Source organism: Dendropsophus ebraccatus, chromosome 8 (genome assembly GCF_027789765.1).
Source record: "Dendropsophus ebraccatus isolate aDenEbr1 chromosome 8, aDenEbr1.pat, whole genome shotgun sequence".
Taxonomy (NCBI): Eukaryota; Metazoa; Chordata; class Amphibia; order Anura; family Hylidae; genus Dendropsophus; species Dendropsophus ebraccatus.
Genome location: NC_091461.1, coordinates 55,280,591 through 55,301,912, shown reverse-complemented (window position 1 = coordinate 55,301,912; position 21,322 = coordinate 55,280,591). Strand labels below are relative to the sequence as shown.

The 21,322-nt window shown below is 43.8% G+C and overlaps 1 protein-coding gene across 1 annotated transcript; it reads right to left on the bottom strand.

Annotated features, from left to right (window-relative positions):
- Positions 1–3,132: 3,132 nt before the first annotated feature.
- SIRT1 (sirtuin 1) lies at positions 3,133–20,808 on the bottom strand. Its single transcript, XM_069980396.1, has 9 exons — positions 20,401–20,808; positions 20,016–20,129; positions 18,997–19,238; positions 16,205–16,357; positions 14,889–15,036; positions 12,161–12,240; positions 9,461–9,647; positions 7,469–8,023; positions 3,133–4,597 (listed from the first exon to the last, which is right to left on the bottom strand). The coding sequence occupies exons 1-9, from the start codon at positions 20,759–20,761 to the stop codon at positions 4,293–4,295; spliced, it is 2,145 nt and encodes a 714-aa protein (XP_069836497.1). The 5' UTR covers positions 20,762–20,808; the 3' UTR covers positions 3,133–4,292.
- Positions 20,809–21,322: the final 514 nt, after the last annotated feature.

Sequence of the window (21,322 nt, the reverse complement as noted above, 5' to 3'; positions counted from 1 at the left end):
CTGAGCAGTCTGACAGCTCAGTCAGGCCGCTCCAGAGCTGCTGATGCTGCGCCGCGGGACCCGGGAGGAAGACGGAGGAGAAGTCCTGCCAGGTAATGTATGGTGCAAGGGCTGCAAGGACATCGGTATCAATGTCCCTGCAGCCCTCGCTCAACGATCATCGGGCCGTGGAATAGGCCCAGTAAACGAGCGCCAATCTAGCAGATGAGCACTCATTTACATCGTTGATCGGGCCACCATCTAACTCTGTGGCGAGTATAAGGACATAAGACTTATGTCGTTATACTCGCCACAGAGTTAGACTTTTACTTACAGGGGCCACCCTGGTGTTTCCCTATTTAGGTCCCAAAGCTCGCAACAGAGTGAGGACCTGAGGGACTACGTATTAGGGTGGTTTGGTGCTCTCCCCACTAGAAGGCACCCCTTGGCAATGGGCTTCCTTCTCTGGAGAGAGGGATATCTGGCTATTCCCTTGTTTTGAGACTCCACAGACCCCTTCTTTGCATATTTAAACATAGATCTATCTTAACATAACAAGGGAAATACTAAAAGGGCACACTAGATGGACCCAGTGGTCTTTTTCTGCCGACAATCTTGTTTTTATATTTACAAAGTTCTAATATTGTGGAAATGTGTGAATGTTAATGCGTTTTAATTGTGTTACCAATACATCAATTCCAGTGGTGAATGGCACAAGGTTAGTCCGAATACATAACATGGGTAAGCAACTTAATTTTATCTTTGAGGAAGGGAACACCGCCCAAAATACAGAGTAGTTTTATCCAGACTGGCATAGGCCTATACACTCCCATGTCCTAAACCTAATTTATTGATAGGCACATGCTGGTGAGCTTGAGGCTGACTTAGTGTGGTAAAATAGGGCGGGGGACAGGCTCCACACAATTCTTTAAATCAGGGCCGTGGAGTCGGCAAGCCGCAGTTCCGGCTCCTTAATTTTATCAGGGACTGACTCCAACTCCAGTTCCTTCTTCCCTTATAAATGGCCAGTCATATAGCAGGGGAGTTATTTATCACACTGGCTCAGCAGCTTCTCCCTAATGTCCTACATGATCCTGGGGCGACTTCTGAGGGAATAAATGAATACTGTATATAAAGGAGCTTCTCCTGTGTGTGCAGTGGATGCAGCCAGTCTCCAGCCTCCATGTCCTGAACTACTCACAACTAGACTAGATGGAGCAGGTGGTCTTTTCCTGCTGACAATCTTCTCTGTTTCTAACTAAATATTCACCATACACAAAGGAAAACTGCTGACAATGCCAGATCACTGTGATATAGAGGTCAGACATAGGCCCACATTCAGCTCTGTCACCACCGGCACTCCTGAATCATTGCGTCCCTACAGAAACTACCCGCTCAGCCAGTCTGTGACTGCAGCTGTGTCCTGCCTCACTCACTGATTGGCTGAGCGGGCATTTCTGAGTGGGGCCGTGACATCACAGGAGCCCGACAGGGACCATGAGAAGTGACGCTGCACTTCTGGGGAATGGGGACAGGTAACTAGGACTTCTTTATTATGTTCCTAACACCTCCTGTCCCCCCTGGATTTTTCACTGGTGCCCAGAATACCCCTTTAATTTCTGCTTTTCCCTCTAACACACACACACACACACACACACACGCTGCCTGCAGCCATAGCACACAGAAGAAAAACACAATCTCCTCCCAGAGAGAAAGCACCACACTGAGGACAGAGGTTACAGCTACACTACTTATGGCTTTTTCTCCTCCTCTATATTACACAGGATATCTTCATATTACACTGCTGCTCATATACAGTCATCCAGCATCTAGGAAAAGAACAGCACAGGTCTCCCCCTACACAATGGACTTTTACAGCTCAGAAACAAACTGCCAAATAGTGATCACCAACATGTCCCCAAACATCCTCACCTAATAGGGACAGTGCTTTATTACGGCTATAGAGTATGTGCACACTGCTAAAAAGTGACGGAAAGTCTGTTGCGTAATCTGCCACTCGTGGACTGATGCAGGCGCGAGTCTCCGCCCGTGTCATAGACTCCATTCTATGCACAGGCGGATTCCTTCCTCCGCCCAAAGAATGAACTTGATTATTCTTTGGACGGAGGGCGGACTCAACCCATGCATAGAATGGATTCTATGACACGGGCGGAGACATGCGCACCCGCCACAGTCCGCGAGTGGGCGCGAGCTGAGAATTCCGCGACGGAGTTTCCGTTGGAATTACTCAGTGTGCACATACCCATATGGAGGAAACTAAATGTATGTAAGAAAGTGTTTTCCTGGTTGTTATAATTACGGTCCTTAGATTGATAGAACATAAGATATATTAATGAGGAACATTTATAAAATTCATATGAAAATTCAATTATAGAATTTTGAAAAAAATTTTTTTTTTGCAAAGCTGGAGTCAAAGTCAGTACATTTTTTCCGACTCCTGTCAAAACTAGCTCCAACATCACAGCCCTGCTGCAAATTATTATTAGCTTTATTCTGCTATGAGTGCAATGATACCTGATTTTTATGTTTTGGTAAAATACCAGTTAAAAAAAAAAAAAATGCTTTGCCTTCTACCCCCTATAATTTCATATTTTCTATATATGTAGCGTTACGTGTTATGCTACTCTTAAAGGAACTTATTTTGACATCAGACACTGTACAGCTTTAAATAGACGTCATCATTAATTTTTTTTTTTTTAATATGTCAAAGAGAATTTTAAATGGTCATAGTCAGAGTGTTCAGACTGCTACCAATCAGAACTAGCTGGAAAAAAAATGTCTGCATGCAGCGTCACTTGACCCCAACAGACTTTTATTTATATCTATGGGGCCGTTTCTCACACAGAACGGGGAAAGAAATGTTCTGCAGTCTCCCAGCGTGTTATACTGATTATACACACTTTTTTTTTTTTAAATACATAACAGGTGACCACAGCAAACACTATGTACACTTTGTACAATGAACACTCATTTTAATATGGAAGGAGCAAAACCTGTCACTTATCAAGGAGAGACCACATGTGATGCATAAAAAGTTACATTTCCTCCAAAAAACTGTACAGATACATTCCAGGGTATAAATACTGAAATATCAATGTGTATCAAGATTACATACTACAGGAAAATTGCATATTAAGATGATAGACTTTTTATTGAAAGGACTCTGATACAAATTCTACCAGAGGGACACAGCTCTCCCCATACAGAGACAACAAAAACGTAAGAAAATAAATTAGGCACAGTTTCGACACACACAAAAAAAATGTAGACATTTTGAAGTTTCAGTGAACAGAAAAAGCTGCGGAACATGGAATATTGCGGGAACAGTTGCATTTACTCAGACAGCCAAGCATCCATTTTTAAAGCAAGACGGAGAAATGTACACACACATTCTTATATACTTTAAAAAAAAAAAAAAAAAAAGTTAGAAATTTCTCATTTACATTGGCTCAATGTTAACCCAAAAATGTCATTGAGTCCAAATTACAAAAACTAAAATGCTGAAAAATAACTAATTTGGTTAAGGAATTGTAGTAGACTAGAAAAAGGTGGAGTTGTTAGATAAAAAAAAGCACAGAAAAAGCAAAAATGATGTATTTTCTGTTAGCCTTGGGAAATGCACTGCTACTCAAAAAAGTAATGACAAAACCTTGTCTTTGGCCTATTTTAGCTGTTCCTTTAACTTAAACCTTAGAGTTAAATATCTTCTATACGAATTTTGCCATAAAAGAAAAACAAAACAAAAATCTTGTATCTAAAAAGGATACATAACTTATTAACCACAATACTGCATAAGAAGTTCCACCACTACGCAGACAGGAAAAAGCCAGTTACAAAAATAATTACAGAATGGTTCAGAGTGAATATAAAGTTATTTAAAAATTCTTATGACCATTTGTTTTCTTATACTCTTCAACATTTGTGTTTTGCATGCTCTCGAGCCCACATGTTCCCATGCTCTTTATTGTCCAGTTTCAATCCTTAATGCTGGTGTTCAGAGGTTGTAAGGCTACATTCACACATTTCATGCATGGACCGTGTTTATGGATGATGTGCTACGGATCAGACTACGAAACTCCCTCCATCATCATCATTCATTATACTATAAGCTCCGAAACAGTTAAACCTTTGCACAGCCATGTCAGTACAGTAGCGCAGAGATTTAAACTATTTGGTAGCTCACATCATCTTTAATGATGATGGAGGGAGTTCCAAAGTCTGCTCCCTAGCACATTGTCTGTAAATATGGTCCAGGCACAGATATTTGAATGTAGCCTAAGGCAATGTCTGTACTATAACTTTGTTGATGTGTCATCATTTTCTAAAACTTCATTGTTTTCATATATTACAACTCCTTCAGACTCGTCCTCAAGCCCAACTCTATGATCTGCGTCAGAGTCATTGTCAAATTTGATATGGTAGAAATCTTCATTCTCACTGTCTTCATCGACTGGTTCTTGTAAACTGGGGCTCTGTAATGATTCACTGTCGCTGTTGGTTCCACACGAGCTGGATGACAGGTCATCTTCAGAATCTGAAAAAACCTCTGCACCATGGAAAATATAGCGGTTTGGGGACTGAAAAAGATACTGTGTACCTAAAAGACAGAAAGAAAGGGAGAAATAAGCTACTCGAACCGTCTTGTAGCATGCTTATAAAGAATTGTTCTCAATCACCCCCACAGATCTGGAGAACAAAGGGGGCCATGTGCATGTTTTTTTAAAAAGAGGCAGTAAAATCATTAAAATTAAATTTGTAAGAGCCATTAGGGCATGGACAATATCATGGAAGAGTTAGGCAGTCTGGTGTCCAAGCTTACCCTGGACCACTATTACTCATCTTTTTTTCAAACTATGGGCATGTCCTGCTGTATTCCCTGGACATACGCAGTGTAGCAAGGTGCTCTGTGCCCAGCATCTTCCAGATATTGTCACCATCCAGATGACTTTACTGAAAATAAGCATATAGCATGCACCGTACAATAAGCTATTTTTACTACTCCTAAAAGTAGACATGGGGTCATTTACTACAGCATAGTGGCAGTTTTAAGGGGTTCCTTTTAATTGGCTACGTCTTCTTGCTGAAAAGAATTCCTAACCCACAAGGTAGGGCTGGGCGATTAATCGAATTAATTCGATTAATCGTCCAGACCGTTGAAATTGATTTGATTTTTTGTGAAAATCGTAAATTCGATTTTCACAAAAAATCATTTCGGGCTGCTGTGCCGGAAAGGAGCTGAGAGGAAGGTGGGTTGCGGTGCGGGCCGGCGGGAGAGCCGTAGAGGGGCGGTGTGGGTGAGTGGGGAGAAGATGCTGGGTGGCCAGGCTGGAGAGGGGCGGTGCGGTGCGGGCCGGCGGGAGAGCCGTAGAGGGGCGGTGTGGGTGAGTGGGGAGAAGATGCTGGGTGGCCAGGCTTTAGAGGGGCGGTGCCGGCGGCCTCCAGCCACTGACAGCGCCGCCGCTGACCTGCCCCCGCCCACTCCACTGAGCATCCCGCTCTCCTCCCGGCCAGACACGGAGGTCCCGGGTCTGTGGAGGAGGAGGCCGCAGGGCTTACAGTAGGTGGTGATCGCAGGGCTGCAGGTCCTGGAGCTATACAGCGGGATGGGGGGGGGCTCAGTGCAGATCCCCATTCCCGCTGTATAGCTCCGTAACCCGCAGCGCCGCGATCACCACCTACTGTAGTCCCTGCGGCCTCCTCCTCCACAGACCCGGGACCTCCATGTCTGGCCGGGAGGAGAGCATGTGTGCGGAGGTGAGAGGAGGAGGAGGAGGAGAAGGAGATGTATGTGCCCTCCTGCTCCAATCACCCCCAGCTGCACCAGTCACCCCTCAGTGTCCCCCCCCCCAGTCCCCTCAGTGTCCCCCCAATCACCTCAGTGTCCCCCAGTCCCCAAATGCCCTCAGTGTCCCCCCCCAATCCCCTCAGTGTCCCCCCAGTTCCCCAATCCCCTCAGTGTCCCCCCATCCCCTCAGTGTCCCCCCAGTCCCCTCAGTGTCCCCCCCCATCCCCTCAGTGTCCCCCCAGTCCCCTTCAGTGTCCCCCCAGTTCCCCAAACCCCTCAGTGTCCCCCCCATCCCCTCAGTGTCCCCCTCAGTCCCCTTCAGTGTCCCCCCCAGTCGCCTTCAGTGTCCCCCAGTGTCACCCCATTCCCCCTCAGTCTCCCCAGTCACCCCTCATCTATACCTTCACTACTACACCCCTTATCCACTAAACCTCCACTACTACACCCTACGTAGATGAAGGCACAAACATGATTTCCTATACTATATGGGGGCTCTGTTACACTGGAAAGCAATACAGTTGTTGTCTGAAATATCATTAAAATAGTATCTGATGCTGCAGGGAGAAAATGTTCTGTTTATTTAGCAAATCGAGAATCGTCCACATTTTTTTAAAAATCGAGATTTTATTTTTTGCCCATATCGCCCAGCCCTACCACAAGGTGCCAAATTAAATCCTTTATAAACACCAACACCCTTTTACAGCTGTAACAAAGGGGCTTTATTCCTGTCCAAATGCCTATTTGCTAACTACCAGTGGTGGTGACATACCTCAGCAGCTGATTGGTTGAGCAAGCAGTAGTGAGCTGCAGTGATCGGGAGTGTCCGCTGTAGAGGGTCAGGGCACGTATGACCTTTTTTGTTTGTTTTTATATGACTCAGAACTAATTATAAAAAATTGGGGGGAAATGCAAGGAAATAAAAAATCCGCTAGATGTTAGTTGAAAGTCAATGTTCAAGATATGCCTAACACAGAGTTTTTTGTGTGTGTGGTTCTCTTCTCTCTGGTGTTTGAGGCTTTTTGGCAGTTCTTAAAAAGCAACATGTTGAGGGTGCGGCATTTTTTTGTGGGAAGGGGGGGTTAACAGTGCTATTTTTTTTTTTTTACCTTCTAAAGAATTTAATGGAAATGTTCTGGTCATCTCAAAAACACCATTGCTGAGTGTATGGTGTTTTTGTACACTTTTGGTCCAGCAACTATTTCACGTGAAGGCTTAGGAAAAGGAAGTTCAGCTATCTTGGTGCACACAAAAACACCTAAAGCTCAAAAAAGATTATTCACACAAAGTCAAACACAACAGAAAAACACAAACGCATTAAAAAAAAAAAAAGAAAAAAAAAAAAGTCATGTGCTGTATTGGTGTTTTTTGTGGAGGCCAGAAAATGGCTCTTTTTTTTTTAAGAGCAGTTTTTATTTAAAAGGAGGTGTCAAAAGTTTTAAATCGGATGAGGACCTGAGAAGTGCATGCTTAGTACATTCTCTCCCAGCTCTATGTTACATGACCAAGACAGACTAGTAGTGCGACTCTATGGCCAAGTCTAATGACCCTCATTGCAGAACGACAGAAAAATAACGTGCCACCTCTTTTTCTGAGGGGAAAAGAACATGTGTCTTTATCACATCTCCCATTCACTGACTTTAGTACGTGGAAATCAGCATGGTTTTCCAAGACATGCCCACTTACCATCCAGACGTTTGCTTATCTGTTCTTTTGTAGCTTTACTTATCAAACTTGTCCTGGATGGATCAATACTGCTTTGTTTAACAAACTTGTCAGAATCCTCCTCATTGCTAACTGGAGTCTCACTTACAGACTCCGGCATCTCCAGCTGTGTTATATTGGCTCTACCATCAGCAGGGCCCATGTTCATTTTTCCTGTTTCATTCGGAGAAATTTCAGATTCACTTTCTGAAGAGTGACATTCTTCAAGGGGTGGCGTAAGTGGTAGTTCTGGGTGAGCTAAGCCATCTTGTGTAAATATATCCTGTCCAGTACTCACTGGCCTGGGTAGCACTAGGTCTGGCAAAACTGAAAGTACTTTGCTTGGTCGGGGCGGCTTTTCTATGATTTGTAAAAGTTTTATGGAACTGGTACAAAGTTCTGTATACTTTCCACCCAATGTCTGACACAATTCGTTTATAATCACATCACAGTCACCAAGTAGCTCAATATCAAAATGCAGGTGAGGCAATGGTTCTCTGTTGATTAGAATCTGAGGCACTTCATGAGGAATCGAACCTTAAAAAAAACAAAATAGGTATTAACCACAAAGTCTAGAGTTACAAAGTGTTTTCTAAGGCAGCATTAAAAAAAGGTAGTCCGGGCAGTATTTTTTTTATTATATATATATATATTATATATATACATACACACATATACATATACACACACATATATATATACACACACACACATACACTGGTCCCTCAACTTATGTTTGTCCAGAGTCAGAGTGGTAGATTAGTCCCGGCTGGAACACCAGCAGGACTTATGGTGACATTTTAGTGTTTGTAATGTAAGGGTATATTCACACGGGCGGGCTCGCAGCGAGATTCTCGCTGCGAGCCCGGCAGGTCCTGTCAGTTCCCATAAACTACATACTTGCTGCGGTCTAAACGACCGCAGCGAGTATGTAATTATACCGCGCTTAACCCCTTCTACTCCCGCCGGCTCCCCCGCTGTAAGCAGCATACATTACCTGTCCTTGCTGCACGGGTCCGGCGTCCTGCTCTCCCGCCCGGCCAATCAGTAGCTGCGGCTGGGCAACACACTAATTGGCCGGACGGGAGAGCAGGACGCCGGACCCGTGCAGCAAGGACAGGTAATATATGCTGCTTACAGCGGGGGAGCCGGCGGGGGCAGAAGGGGTTAAGCGCGGTATAATTACATACTCGCTGCGGTCGTTTAGACCGCAGCAAGTATGTAGTTTATGGGAACTGACAGGACCTGCCGGGCTCGCAGCGAGAATCTCGCTGCGAGCCCGCCCGTGTGAATATACCCTAAAGCAGTATTTGGGGCGTTGTCTCCCTCATTTTACTACTCCTGTACATTCATATATTTATGTGGTATTTTTGTATCTATGTCAGTGTTATAATAAAGATTTTCGTGATGTGCTACCATTTTTTTGTGCATATGCTTTTTTTCTTTGAGAATGGCTGAGTGGGCTGTCACTGCCAAGACGAGCCCATCTTGGAAGTAGCAGGAGTAGTGGGGAACCCAAAGATGTCACAGGAGGACTCCTAAGGAAATGTGTTAAATAAAGAAGTTTTTTTTCCCTGCAGCAACTGCATGGCAAAACCAGCATGTGTCATGTGGATTTTGTAGCATATTTCCCCCTTTGTGCTGCAAAAGGTGAAATCTTTGGCAAGATTTCTTAACAAATTACATATTGGACATCTATCATTTGTCAATCACTTGTCATCTACTTGACAATTCGTCCCTAGCCCTTTGGTGCACAAACATGGCACTCCGGCTGTTGCAAAACTATAATTCCTATTATAGGTTGGCAAGGTGGGAATTGAAGTTTTAAAACAGCTGGAGTGCTGCAGGTTGTGCACCACTGCCTTAAAACATATAAGGGGGGGGGGGGGGGGGAGAGAAACTGTCAGGCAAGACAGAATATACAGATTCGGCAAACTAAACATCCGTTTACAGGTACATCTTCTAAACACTTACTTGGTATTAGAGCAACTGGCCTCACTTTCAAAGAAGAACCAATGACAATAAGAAGGTCAACCTCATCCTTGTCATACTTCATTGCCCTGTGAAACTCTTCTGGTAAATTCTCCCCAAAGAAGACAATATCAGGTTTCATGATTGCAAGTGGCTCGTCTGGTGGACATATTGGACAGCGAGGCACAATCTAAAACACAGTAATATATGGATGAAATTATACTGCACAGTACAGGTAGAAAGCAGTCAGTCAAAATAAGCTTTTTTTATATGTAACAGAGGCACGTGACAAGATTAGATTGTTAAAATTAGACAACTACTCAGATTTCAGTTACTGAAAGTCTGACAAATTCTTACTGCTCTCAATAAGAGAAAATTATTAGTCTTGCAGTTAGCATACCTTTCCAATGATAGATAGATATATCTATATATATAAAAACGTACACAGCAGCAATGCAGAAGCAACTGCAGCCCCTCTGGTGCGGGCACATCACACAAGCTAGAGTGCTATTAGCTTCTGGTCCAGGGGTGGAGAGCAATTTAAAAAGCAGGATGAAGGGGCAAAATTGCAACCCCCAACAAAGGAGGAAGACAAACCCCTGCATCCTTTACCTCTAGAGGGGGGCATTAGCAAGAAGTGGGCAGACCTGAATTAAAATCTACAACTTCCTGCAACAGCCCCCTCGCCACCAAAAGTAATTTGCGTATCTCTGTAAGAGCATTTCATTAAACACAATTTAAATTTCTTTGAAAAAAAAAAGCTTTTTAGTTCTAAGAATTTTGGAGTAAGCCTGAGGGTAAATATGACAAGAGGCAAGAGCATGTAACCACTGGCTACAGCACCTCATGCAAAGTGTTCAATGATAAATAAAAAGTGATGGGTAAATATATTTTTTTGCCTTTTTTTGTTTGACCCTACCATTCTCTGCCACAGGGTAATAGTGGCAAAAGGTTGGAGGTCCCCATTAATAAAACAATTAACAACAACAACCTTTCAGACTTCATAGTAGATCACTGCGTTACAGGATGAGGTCAATGCGTTTTATTTCTGGGACATTTACATGTTTTACATACAATGTTGTGTACCGGATACCCTGCACCATCTTCTTGGGGAATGTCAATATTGTGTGGCCGTAGTTATGTCTGCATACAAAGACACAATACCCAGCGTAACTGTCTGAGAACTTATACTTCCAAGATGACAGGGAGGCATATGAGGAGCACCAGGGAGCAAAGATACTGAACACATTTCCTACTGCTGGATAAACACTTTATTAAAGCATTAAAATTGTGTCCCAAAGATTTGTCATGTTATAAAATCAAGAAATGTGGCCCAGAGTGTGGGCATCAAGAAAAAACTAGAAAAAATGAAAAGCTTTCAAATTCCTTATCTGTGAACTAATGAAGGATTTACAGTCATAGCTCAATTTGTAAGTATTCTTGACCATCATCCCCTTTATATTAGCCCTCACAAATGTACTGTAAGCCTGGGGGAGACTGCATTCCCAACTCATATGTCAAAACACAGCCTAACATCAAGACTATTAGGCTGCTCTGCATTGCTTTGTTTACATAAAAAGAGACTAACTGATTATTTGAAATTTTTGGCAGGCTTTGCCATGTGATTAGAATTACCAGGCTTCATCACAGTTTATTTCTTGTCAAAAACAATACATTTAGGTCTGGTAAGGGTAATCACAGGGCAAAGAACACACAGTCAAATAGGCTCAAATTATGTAAACAATCGCAATAAAACGGAGAACATGCACACACTGTCTGAGACCGCGTTCCCATACTGTGGTCATGGGGCATGTGCAAAACAAGAGTCCGTGGAGCCTCAGTTACGAGTCTCAAAACACGGGATAGCCAGATATCTCTAGCCTGTTGCCAACGGGGTGCCTCCATGATGGGGAGAGCACCACACCACCCTGATAAATAACCCCTTAAGTCCTACTCGGTTGCGAGTATTGGAACATAGACAGGGAAACAACAGGGTGGCCCCTTTTGTCAATGTCTAACTCAAGGTGCGAGTATTGCGATCATGACAAGGGCTTGCAAAGGCAGGCTTCCACCCACAGACAGCCGTTTCGGGGTTTTTGCCCCTCGTCAGTGTGGGGTAGGATTCTGGCTAGTTGGGGCAATGAAAAATCAACCAACAAAACACAGTAATCATGGGGCATGTGGCCGAAACCACAACCCCGCAAAGTCACCAATAGCTGTGCGATATTGGTGATCCATCCTGGCAACACTGCTCAGATATTAATGACTGCAGAGAGGTGTGGTTTAGGCTACATAAACTGACTATAATATGGGAACGTGGCCTTAATAAAAGCAGCAAAGATTAAACATTGTTTGAAAATCTAAAGCATGCTAAGTTGACATTGACAAATTCTACTCCAAAAGTCGCAAACTTCTATTAACCTATATTCATCACAGAGCTTTCTGAACTATGCAAAACAATGCAAAAATGGGTTTGCAACCTGTAGAGCCCTTTAATTCTGGAAATCGGGGGTAAAATGAATTTACAGCCTTTAATGAAGATATATCAGAAGGATCATTTAACTTTTATAAAACTTTACCAGATTTCAAGAAGAGGGGATTGGTAACAAAGAAAAAAAACTAAACTAGTGCACAGGAATGGTTTGGAAACAAGGACAGTAAAATAAAAATCAGTTATTCTGGTTTTACAAGTAGAATTATTACCTGATTAAATATGTCCTCCCTTACAGCTTCACAGTCTACTTTGTGTTTGCATATTAAACAGGAAGCCATGGCAAATGACCCTATAGGGAACAAAAACACAATTGTAAACAAACATTAAAAGCAAAGAAACCAGGGCACACATAGGAAACACAGGCGGAAATCTATGGCAGTCTAATATAAATCCTCGCCCCTATGTGCTGCGCCACATTTATTAAGGTTTTTAGTAAATCTATGCCTGCTCTGGAGTAGGAGATGATTAACGCCTGCTAGCAGGAGGCCGCCATGCCTTATCCACACTGACATCCACCCGCCCATTAGGCAAACAAGGCCAATGTCTATAAATAATAGATTTTTGCACAAACTCTTTCTTTTGTGCAAAAATCTGATTTCCACATATTCACCAGGTGCAGGGCTTGATAAATCTGGGCCATAGTTCTTACAGCAAAAAAAAAAAAAGGGTGGGTTAGGCCCCTTTGACTGCTTTCTTAGGCTATGTGCACACTGAGGAAAAGGTGAGGAATTCAGCTTGAAATTCAGCTTGAAATTCCTCCCGTAAAATATGTACAAAGCAAAGTCCCATTGTGTTCAATGGGTTTTCTGCTCGGTTGTTCACACTGCAGAATTGCCGAGCAGAATTTTCTGCTGTAGATCTGCTAGAGGAATCCTATAGAAGTCAATGGGGGGCTTAAATTCTGCTTGAATTCTGCCTGAAAATTTTCTGCTTCAATTCCTCGAGAATTCCTCAGTGTGCACATACCCTTAAAGAGGACCTGTCACCCCCGGTGCCAGGGCAGATGACAGGTTCCCTTTAATGCTTACAGAGGGCTCTCATAAAGCCCAAGTATTGTTGGAACACGCAGCTAATCATTACATGTAAACACTCCAACCAATTGTTAATATACCATGAACACAGAGGAGACTGATCAAAAAGAGAAAAAATGATTTGGAACAACAGTGACATTACCAAGAACTAGAAAACCCTCAAAAAATTTGATGATAAAAAAAAAAAATGGATCCAGTAGTCTGCCAAGAGAGCTACTGCAACATTACAGGAGTTATCCTTAGAATATGCATTAGAAAAACATGGCCACTTTCTCAGAGAGAAAACACAGGTGTGCAAAAAGGTGAGGTTTGCAATTAAGCTCCATTCACTTCAATAAATCTGACCTCAACTGGAGGCAAGAGTCGCGTTGTCTCTGGAAGAAAGTGACCATGTTTTTCTAATGCTGGATAACCCCTTAAAAGGAGCTGCTGTAAATTCTGGCAGCACTTGTGCACTGCATAGGACAATCTACTATACTGTTTTTTCATCTGGGCTGCAGGATGGGGGGGCCTTTTGTTACTAGGGAATAAATAAATGACCACCACTCATCACAAAAGCAGAGGTCAAATGTCCTTAGGGGCCCGATAATACCTCTAAACGAGCGCCGATCTGCTAGATCGCTGCTCGTTTACTGGGCCTATTACACAGGCCGATAATCGTTTAACAAGGGCTGCAGGGACATTGTTACCGATGTCCTTGCAGCCTTTGTTTAAACTATATACATACCTATCCTGGTTGCAGGCCACTCAGCCAATCACTGGCCGCGGCGGTCCCGGCCTGTCAGCTGAGACAGGCCGCTGTGAAGCCGGAGCGCGCAGGACCCGGTGAGAAGCTCAGAGGAAGAGGAGCCCTGCAACCTGTATAGGCATGTATTGCTCTTTGCATATTGTCAGCCGCGCATCGCTATTACACGTAGCGATGTGCGGTCAGTTCCTAACAATTATAGGTCAGAACCTATATCAACGATCAGCCGATGACAACGATCATCGGCTGATCGTTGTCTTTATTACACGGAACGATAATCGGCCAGATAGGGCCGATTATTATTGTTCTGTGTAATAGTACCCTTAGAGTCAAAGAACTGACAGAACTCCATTCACTATCTATGGGACATAGAAACATTGTCTAGTTCAGCTTTCAGCAATGCTTGTTAGTGAAATAAAGAATGAATAGTGTGGTGGTTGAGCATGTGCGCAACTGTTCTATTCATTCGAGAGACATTTGTCCTCAATTGTCATCAGTGCAGGACCCATCAGTCAGACCCCCTACCGACCAGCTAATTCCATATCCTGTGAATATTAGCATGTAATATATCTAAATCTGAGTGTTTCCTACAGTCAGGTGGACTTTACAATTGGTAAAACAGGGGTACTTATTTTATGAAAGCGTTCTTTAATATTTATTAGCACTAAACAGGAAAGACATGAAAAATGGACAGCTCAAAAGAATAATCACCATACAGAGTGAACTAACAAAAAGCAATGTTTGGAGTGATGAGAGAAGTGCTATCAGATCTCAGCAAAGGGTGTCTGTGGACATTTTTACCAGCAGAAAGCAGACTCTACTAACACAACTCCAACAATCAAACCATCAGTGCCTCATACAACAGATTACATGTGCACACACACTTTCACATAGCACATTCTGCTGCCTGAACATCAGGTAAATATGAATATGACCATTTTGGGGTGAGTTCCATGCCAAAACCTTATTGAATCAGAATTGGGCTCGTTCATGGAACTCACCTGGCATGGTCATATCCATAGTTACCCAATATTCTGCAGCAGGAACAACTACATGCCAATGAGCTGCCCAATGACAGGTACACATTAAGTCCCACAGGACTAGGTTCAGGTATACAAGGCTGTATGCATAGCACATAAGATTTATGACACAGATTCTCACCATGACATTGTATAATCCTCTGGATTCCTGCAACCTGCTCCAGTGTGTCTATATTCTGAGTATAATTTCTAAGCAGTTTTCCCTCTTTATCCAGCATATTAATAAATTTGTGACAGAGAGACGGTTGGAATTGGCCAGGGAAGATTTCCTAAAATACAAAAATACAGGAAAAAAATGGGATTAGAGCCGGATAGAAGAGAATTACGTACTATTAAAAGTTATGTTTTAATTTAATCTATCTACACGTTTGGAGTGCTAGATGAGAACTGTTACTGCCATCATTCCCCTAAAAGAGAATTAACAGCACATGCTCTAAACATTATAAAACATTTGCAAGGGCAAAAGCAGGAGAATGATTCATTTTCCACAAAAGACTGGCATACAGGTAGGTATAGATATTATTCTATTTCTACTTAACTTTAGTAAGGGTGGGTTCATACTGAGGAATTCTCACGGATAAACTCCGTGGAATTCCGCAGTATGTCCGCGCGCTTTTCCGCCGGCTCCATAGACACCATTCTATGGGCCGGCGTATTCCGCTATCCGCCGAAAGAAGTGACATGGTGTCTATGGAGCCGGCGGAAAGGCGTGCGGACATGCTGTGGAATTCCGCTGAGTTTATCTGCGAGAATTCCTCAGTATGAACCCACGTCTAAAGGTGTAAAGGCCATATTACATGGCTTGCTTTTCCAGTAAAGTGAGTGCCAACCTGTCAGCTCAGCGATCGATTCAGTCTCGCTGCACTGTGCTATTACACGCACAGACAGTGGGTGGAAAGAAGCGGGAGGGGCAGCATAGACGATCCTTAGATCGTTCGGGCAGCCATTGAAACCAGTGGTGGTCTGCTGTCGCAGCTCCTGTGGAGTGGCGCGACGCATAGCAGTCGGATAGTGATTTTTAAACATGTTAAAAGTCCACGATCAAAAGACATCGTGCATGTCGGCTGATTGTTGCCTTTCAACATGTCCTATTACACTAAACAATATCAGCCTCAGCGGTTGCTAATCGGCCAAGTAAGGCCATTAGTTGTTCAGCGTAATAGGGCCTTAACTGTACGCATGCAGTTGTATGTTGCGAAAGAGTAGGCAACCGGTTGTTTAGGATCTATGGCATTTTTTTATATGCCATAAAAGCCTTTGGTGGAAGATGAACTAAAAATATAATAAGGATTTACTTTGCTGGATCTATTTTCAAACAGATAAAGACAAATCCAGAAAGAACAATGTATATATTTGTTTAATACAATATTCGAAAAACAACGCCAACTTACAATATACAAACTAAATTATTATATTCAGATTGAGGTCAAAACCTACCTTTGCAAATTTAAAGAATGGTCTTGGGTCCTTCCTAAAGTATTCAATATCAAACATAGCTTGAGGATTTGGAAGGTCTGGAAAATCCACTGCAAGACGTGCATAAATTCCATCTCTTGATCTGAAGTCTGGTATCCCACATGAAACTGAAACCTACATAGGGGCATGAGAGATTGGCGTGATAAAGAAAACAGGCCTGTAACGTTCTAATGGGTTGCAGGGGTTAAAGACATACAAGGCAAAGCTACACCAGGCTTTACATTAAAGAGGTTATCCAGGATTAGAAAAACCACAGCTGCTTTCTTGCAAAAACAGCACCACTCCTGTCCTCAGGTTGTGTGCGATTTTACAATTCAGCTCCATTTACTTCAAAACCACATCCAAAATGAGGACAGAAGAAGTGATGTTTCTGGAGAAAAGCAGACATGTTTTTCTAAGCCTGGATAACCCCTTTAAATTGTGGGAGGCAATGACATTTTAAAGGAGTATTTTAAAATTCCTAACCACCCAGAGCCTGACTGATTGATATTTTTGACATCATTTTTAGATTTCAATGACACTTTAAATATTGCTGGGGTTGCAAATATTAATTGACAACCTTTTCTCATGTAACCCCCCCCCCCACCCAGGTCATTCCAATCACGTCTTCGGGTCCTTTCGCTAAACGCTCTGGCTGCTACTTCCATAGTTCCACACAGCCAATCTTTGGTTTTGCAATAAAATATAGAAGAAAAAGGCCCAGGCGCCTTATGTATTACCTCATGTGTAAAAGACCCTTACCAAGTGGTATGTTGAAGAACAGGAGTGATGATCCCCTCTTTAACCAGGTTCACAGCTGTGATTCCAGAACTGTAGGGACTGCAAAAAGCTGACTGTACCAACAGACAGGATACTCCCAAGATTGGGCCCGTATAATGCAGCAAACAACGAAAATAAAAAGCAAAAATGCTACTAGCAATGTTCAGCTGTCCCAAAAAGTCTATCAGACAAGGTACTTGAAGCAAAAAGCAAACTTTATTGCATAGCATAAGTATAATGTGTTTTGGGAGAGACTTTTCCTTCATCAGATAAAGGGAGAGAGTCTCCTGAAATGCATTACACTTGTGCTATGCAATAAACTTTACTTTTTGCTTCAGGTACCTTGTCTGATGGACTTTCTCAATGTTTGCAACCACTGGCTTCGGTCCCGCTTCAACCAGTGATTGGCTGAGCAGGCTGTCAATGCTGAGAAAAGACTGTCTAGTGGCCACAGACAGGAAGACCTCCAGGAGAGAAAAGGCCCTGAATTATTTTCTTAGCATCCCCAGCAATATCTTAAGAAATATGGTCAGAGTACCCCTTTAAGGCCAGTTTCTCACAAGCATCAATACTGGGACATTTCGATGTCCATATAGTGGCTGTAACTCCTGGCTCAGCAGCAGTTCTAATGACTTAAGTTAACAGCATCATAGGGATTTGTCATGCTGTCAGTTTGGATGATTAGACTCACAGTCAGAATAGGACCTTAGGCGATAATACAGACTGAGAATTACCCTAATATTAAAGGGAACCAATCAGCCCATTTGGGCTGAATTGGTTCCCTGGAGCACAGTATTAAGTTCCAGTAATGGCCTCTCTGCTTGTCACTCATCCCCACCGAGCGCCCTGACAGACAGAGAGTGGTGACTAGACATAGGCGGGGAGCTGCCCAGATGACTACCTGCCAGGCCTCTTCCTGCCGGAAGCGGGGGGAATTATGGCGCGTTTACACAGACAGATTTATCTGACAGATCTTTGAAGCCAAAACCAGGAACAGACTATAAACAGGGAACAGGTCAAAAAGGAAAGACTGGGATCTATCCCCTTGGTAAATCCATTCCTGGATTTGGCTTCCAAAATCTGTCAGAAAAATCTTTCCGTGTAAACGTACCCTTTTCGGGTATAAAGCTGCTGCTGGAGTTGCAGCTCATATGTGCTGCAAGCTGCACAGTAGCTTTATACTGTGCTCCACGGAACCAAATCAGCCCAACTGGGACAATTGATTCCCTTTAACTCCACGTGGAACCAACCTAACTTTGATAACTAAATGTAACACAGCAATTACATGAACCATTTCATCTTGTTTCAGTGTTCAGAAAATGATGACAAACTAAGCTAAGAGGATCCTTAGATCAGCACAGTTAGTGACACTGCCCACTCCACTGCCTTGGACTAAGAGGGAAGTTGAGTTAATATCAAATATTTTTTCCTGTTTTCAGTTGTCTTAACCAGGGGTGCATCTTATAGTCTGGAAAATACCTCTGCATGTAAACAGTGTTCTCATCCACTGACAGCAAACTAAAATCTTGAAAACGGTGAGCAACTGAAACAAAAGTATATTAGAAAGAAGTGTAACTATTTATTAAGAATAAAAAAAAAGTTTTACCACTTTCACTGCCAAGGACATATGCAAAACAATCTCTGGCGAACAGTGACACGAATCTCCCTATACCTATACACACATAAGTAAAGGCTCAAGGATGACAGGGCAGCATGGAGAAGCCACTAGGGTCTACCCCTGTTGACTAGTAACCCCATTACCATACTATTCTAGTGTAAGTGGAGCTAGACAGATAATGATATTTATTTTTGTAAGACAATATTCATTATACCTTGTCATTTACAGAAGTTAGGAATGGTCCACTGGACTGAATCTTCTCACAAAACTATAAATCACTACCTTGTTCCTCCTACTTACTTAAAAGCTGCTGGCAAATCAGACAGCACCCTCTCACAGACTTCTGTACCACACAACTGAAAGGAACACAACTTACCCCTGCTCCTGTTAAAACCATTATTTTCTTGCTTTCTTGTAGCAGCCTCACAGCATCCTCAATAGTATTAATGTCCTTGCGCTTTTTCCTTTTTGGAGGGTCCGAGAGTATATTGATAACTATCTGCCACAGAGTCATATCATCCAGATCTGGAGGTGCTACGGATTCTGGAAGCAGATCTTTCAGAATGGTCCTAGGATCTGTGCCCATCATAAGGTGCCGCTGAACAAATGTGTATGGTCCTGCAGATGGTTTCAAAAATAAGATAGTGTTATTACATATTCAGCCCTCTGTTCTAGGATATAAATAAAGTTAAGCCAGCTAATAGTATTGGACAGCTCGGAGCACATCTAGTCTTCATTATTCTCAACTGGAAGTCCTATATGTTGGCACAAGGGGAGGAAGTTAAACTTAAAGTGTTGCTGTCATTTGAAGTAACTTCTGACATGTCAAAAGTCACTAAACGCACTGGATCCCTCTTCTGAGACCTGTTGCGATCCCGAAATACAACTGGGAAAGTGTGCATTCAGAACCAGACAATTTAAATTTAGGAAGGTGCTATAGGAGAGTGGTGTTGCTCTACTGTAAGGCCGCATTCACACATTCTGTGCGAACACAGAGGTGGAATGCCTGTAACGGGGTCCTTCCCCCGGCTGGGCTGCATCTGTGACAAGATACTGGGAATGGGGGAACTGTATGAATATGCGCCGTGCCGTAATAAAGAAGCAGTGCGGCGCTGTCATTACAGTGCGCATATTCATACACATGTGAATGTAACCTAATGCTCACTGGAGAACAAGGTGCATGAAGCCTGGGCATCACAGGAGTGCAAGCTTGAGAGAGAATACTGAAAGAGAGAGATCAAGTACATAGCCACCACTGCATTTGGTCTAATTGTCTACCAGTCAAACTGGTTTACAAAATAAATCAGATGCCACTATTCTCTTAATTGGGGGGGGGGGGGTCCTTGTGGTGGTGTATGTTAGTATGTATCTGGATACGGACATGAGGCTTTGTACCTATACAGGGCTTTGGAGTCCAATCACTGGAACTGGCGTGGGAAGCTCGGTCATCTTCATCACTGTCACATGAATGGAATCCTCCAGCGAGTTCATCATCTAGGTGAATACTTTCTGCAAAACAGTTATAAGGACATGAGTATCTGATTTTTACAGTATGGACAATCTGACCACTAGCCTGACTCCTACCGATCACACTGACAGCCGGAGCCTCCTTAGCAACCAACCAGAAGGCAGGATACTAAAGGAAAGCCGGGCTGTGATTGGTTGCTATGGGCAGCCTATCATCTCTGCAGCAGCTATGAGGGATGTATACAGTGAGGGAGCTGTGCACTATGAAGGAATATGGTGACTGTCCTCCACAGAGAGCGGAGCCCGCACCCACCTCCGTAGTCCTCCGCCGCCGCTGCCTGCCCGGCCAGGTCTCCTCCGTTGTGCAGCCCCTCCTCCTCCTCAGGCAGGACCATTCCCACTGGCCGCCTGTCTGCAGGAAGCAGGCCCGGAAGCAGCGCCGAGCTATTGTGCGCCCGCACTCCGGCCGCCGCTCTCTCCGCAGAGGCCTCTCCCTCTTGCAGGCTGAAGGGCGCGGATGGCACTTCTGACCTTTCCTCGCTCTCGTCCGGTAACGGCTGCCCGCCATTGGTCACTTCTGTCCGTAGCTTTTTGGCGACGGGCTCGCCGTTTTCTTTCGAGAGAGCGTAGAGTGCGCCGGAGAGCTGACAGCCCGGCCGAGCCGCGTCCGCCATCTTCCCACAGCCTCAAGTAGGAGGCGCGCAGCTAGAGAGGTGCGCGAGACGGCGGCTCCCACGTGACGCGTCTTCCGCCAATGGCGCTCCGTCCTCGTGACGTAAACAATAACAAACCTCATCACGTGGAATGTGCAGCGGGGAGGGAGACGGCGGGGCGGGCGGCTGGGAGCGCTGGGCTGCGGTACCGCTGGCGGATCACTAGCGTCATTACACAGGGCAGCAGGACCTGGCGGTGCCGCACAGTCTGCACAGTGACCCTCTGGGTTGGAGCCACTTCCGGTGTTGCCCAACTACAATTCCCTTTATGCTTTGACTGCCCGGACATGATGGGAGTTGTAGTCTTACAACAGGTGGCGGAACACTGGGCGGTTACTTGTACCGGGATTATAGCAGAAAAGTCCAAACATGACAGAAATCTTGGCAAGCAATAATCCCAAATCCTCCTATAGAGTGGTAGAGATGGAGAGTGACGTAGGAGGGACAGTCCCTACTTTACAGCCATGTCCCTCTTTGTCCCTGACATGTCCCTCTTTTTTAAACCTAGGAATTAGATTTGCA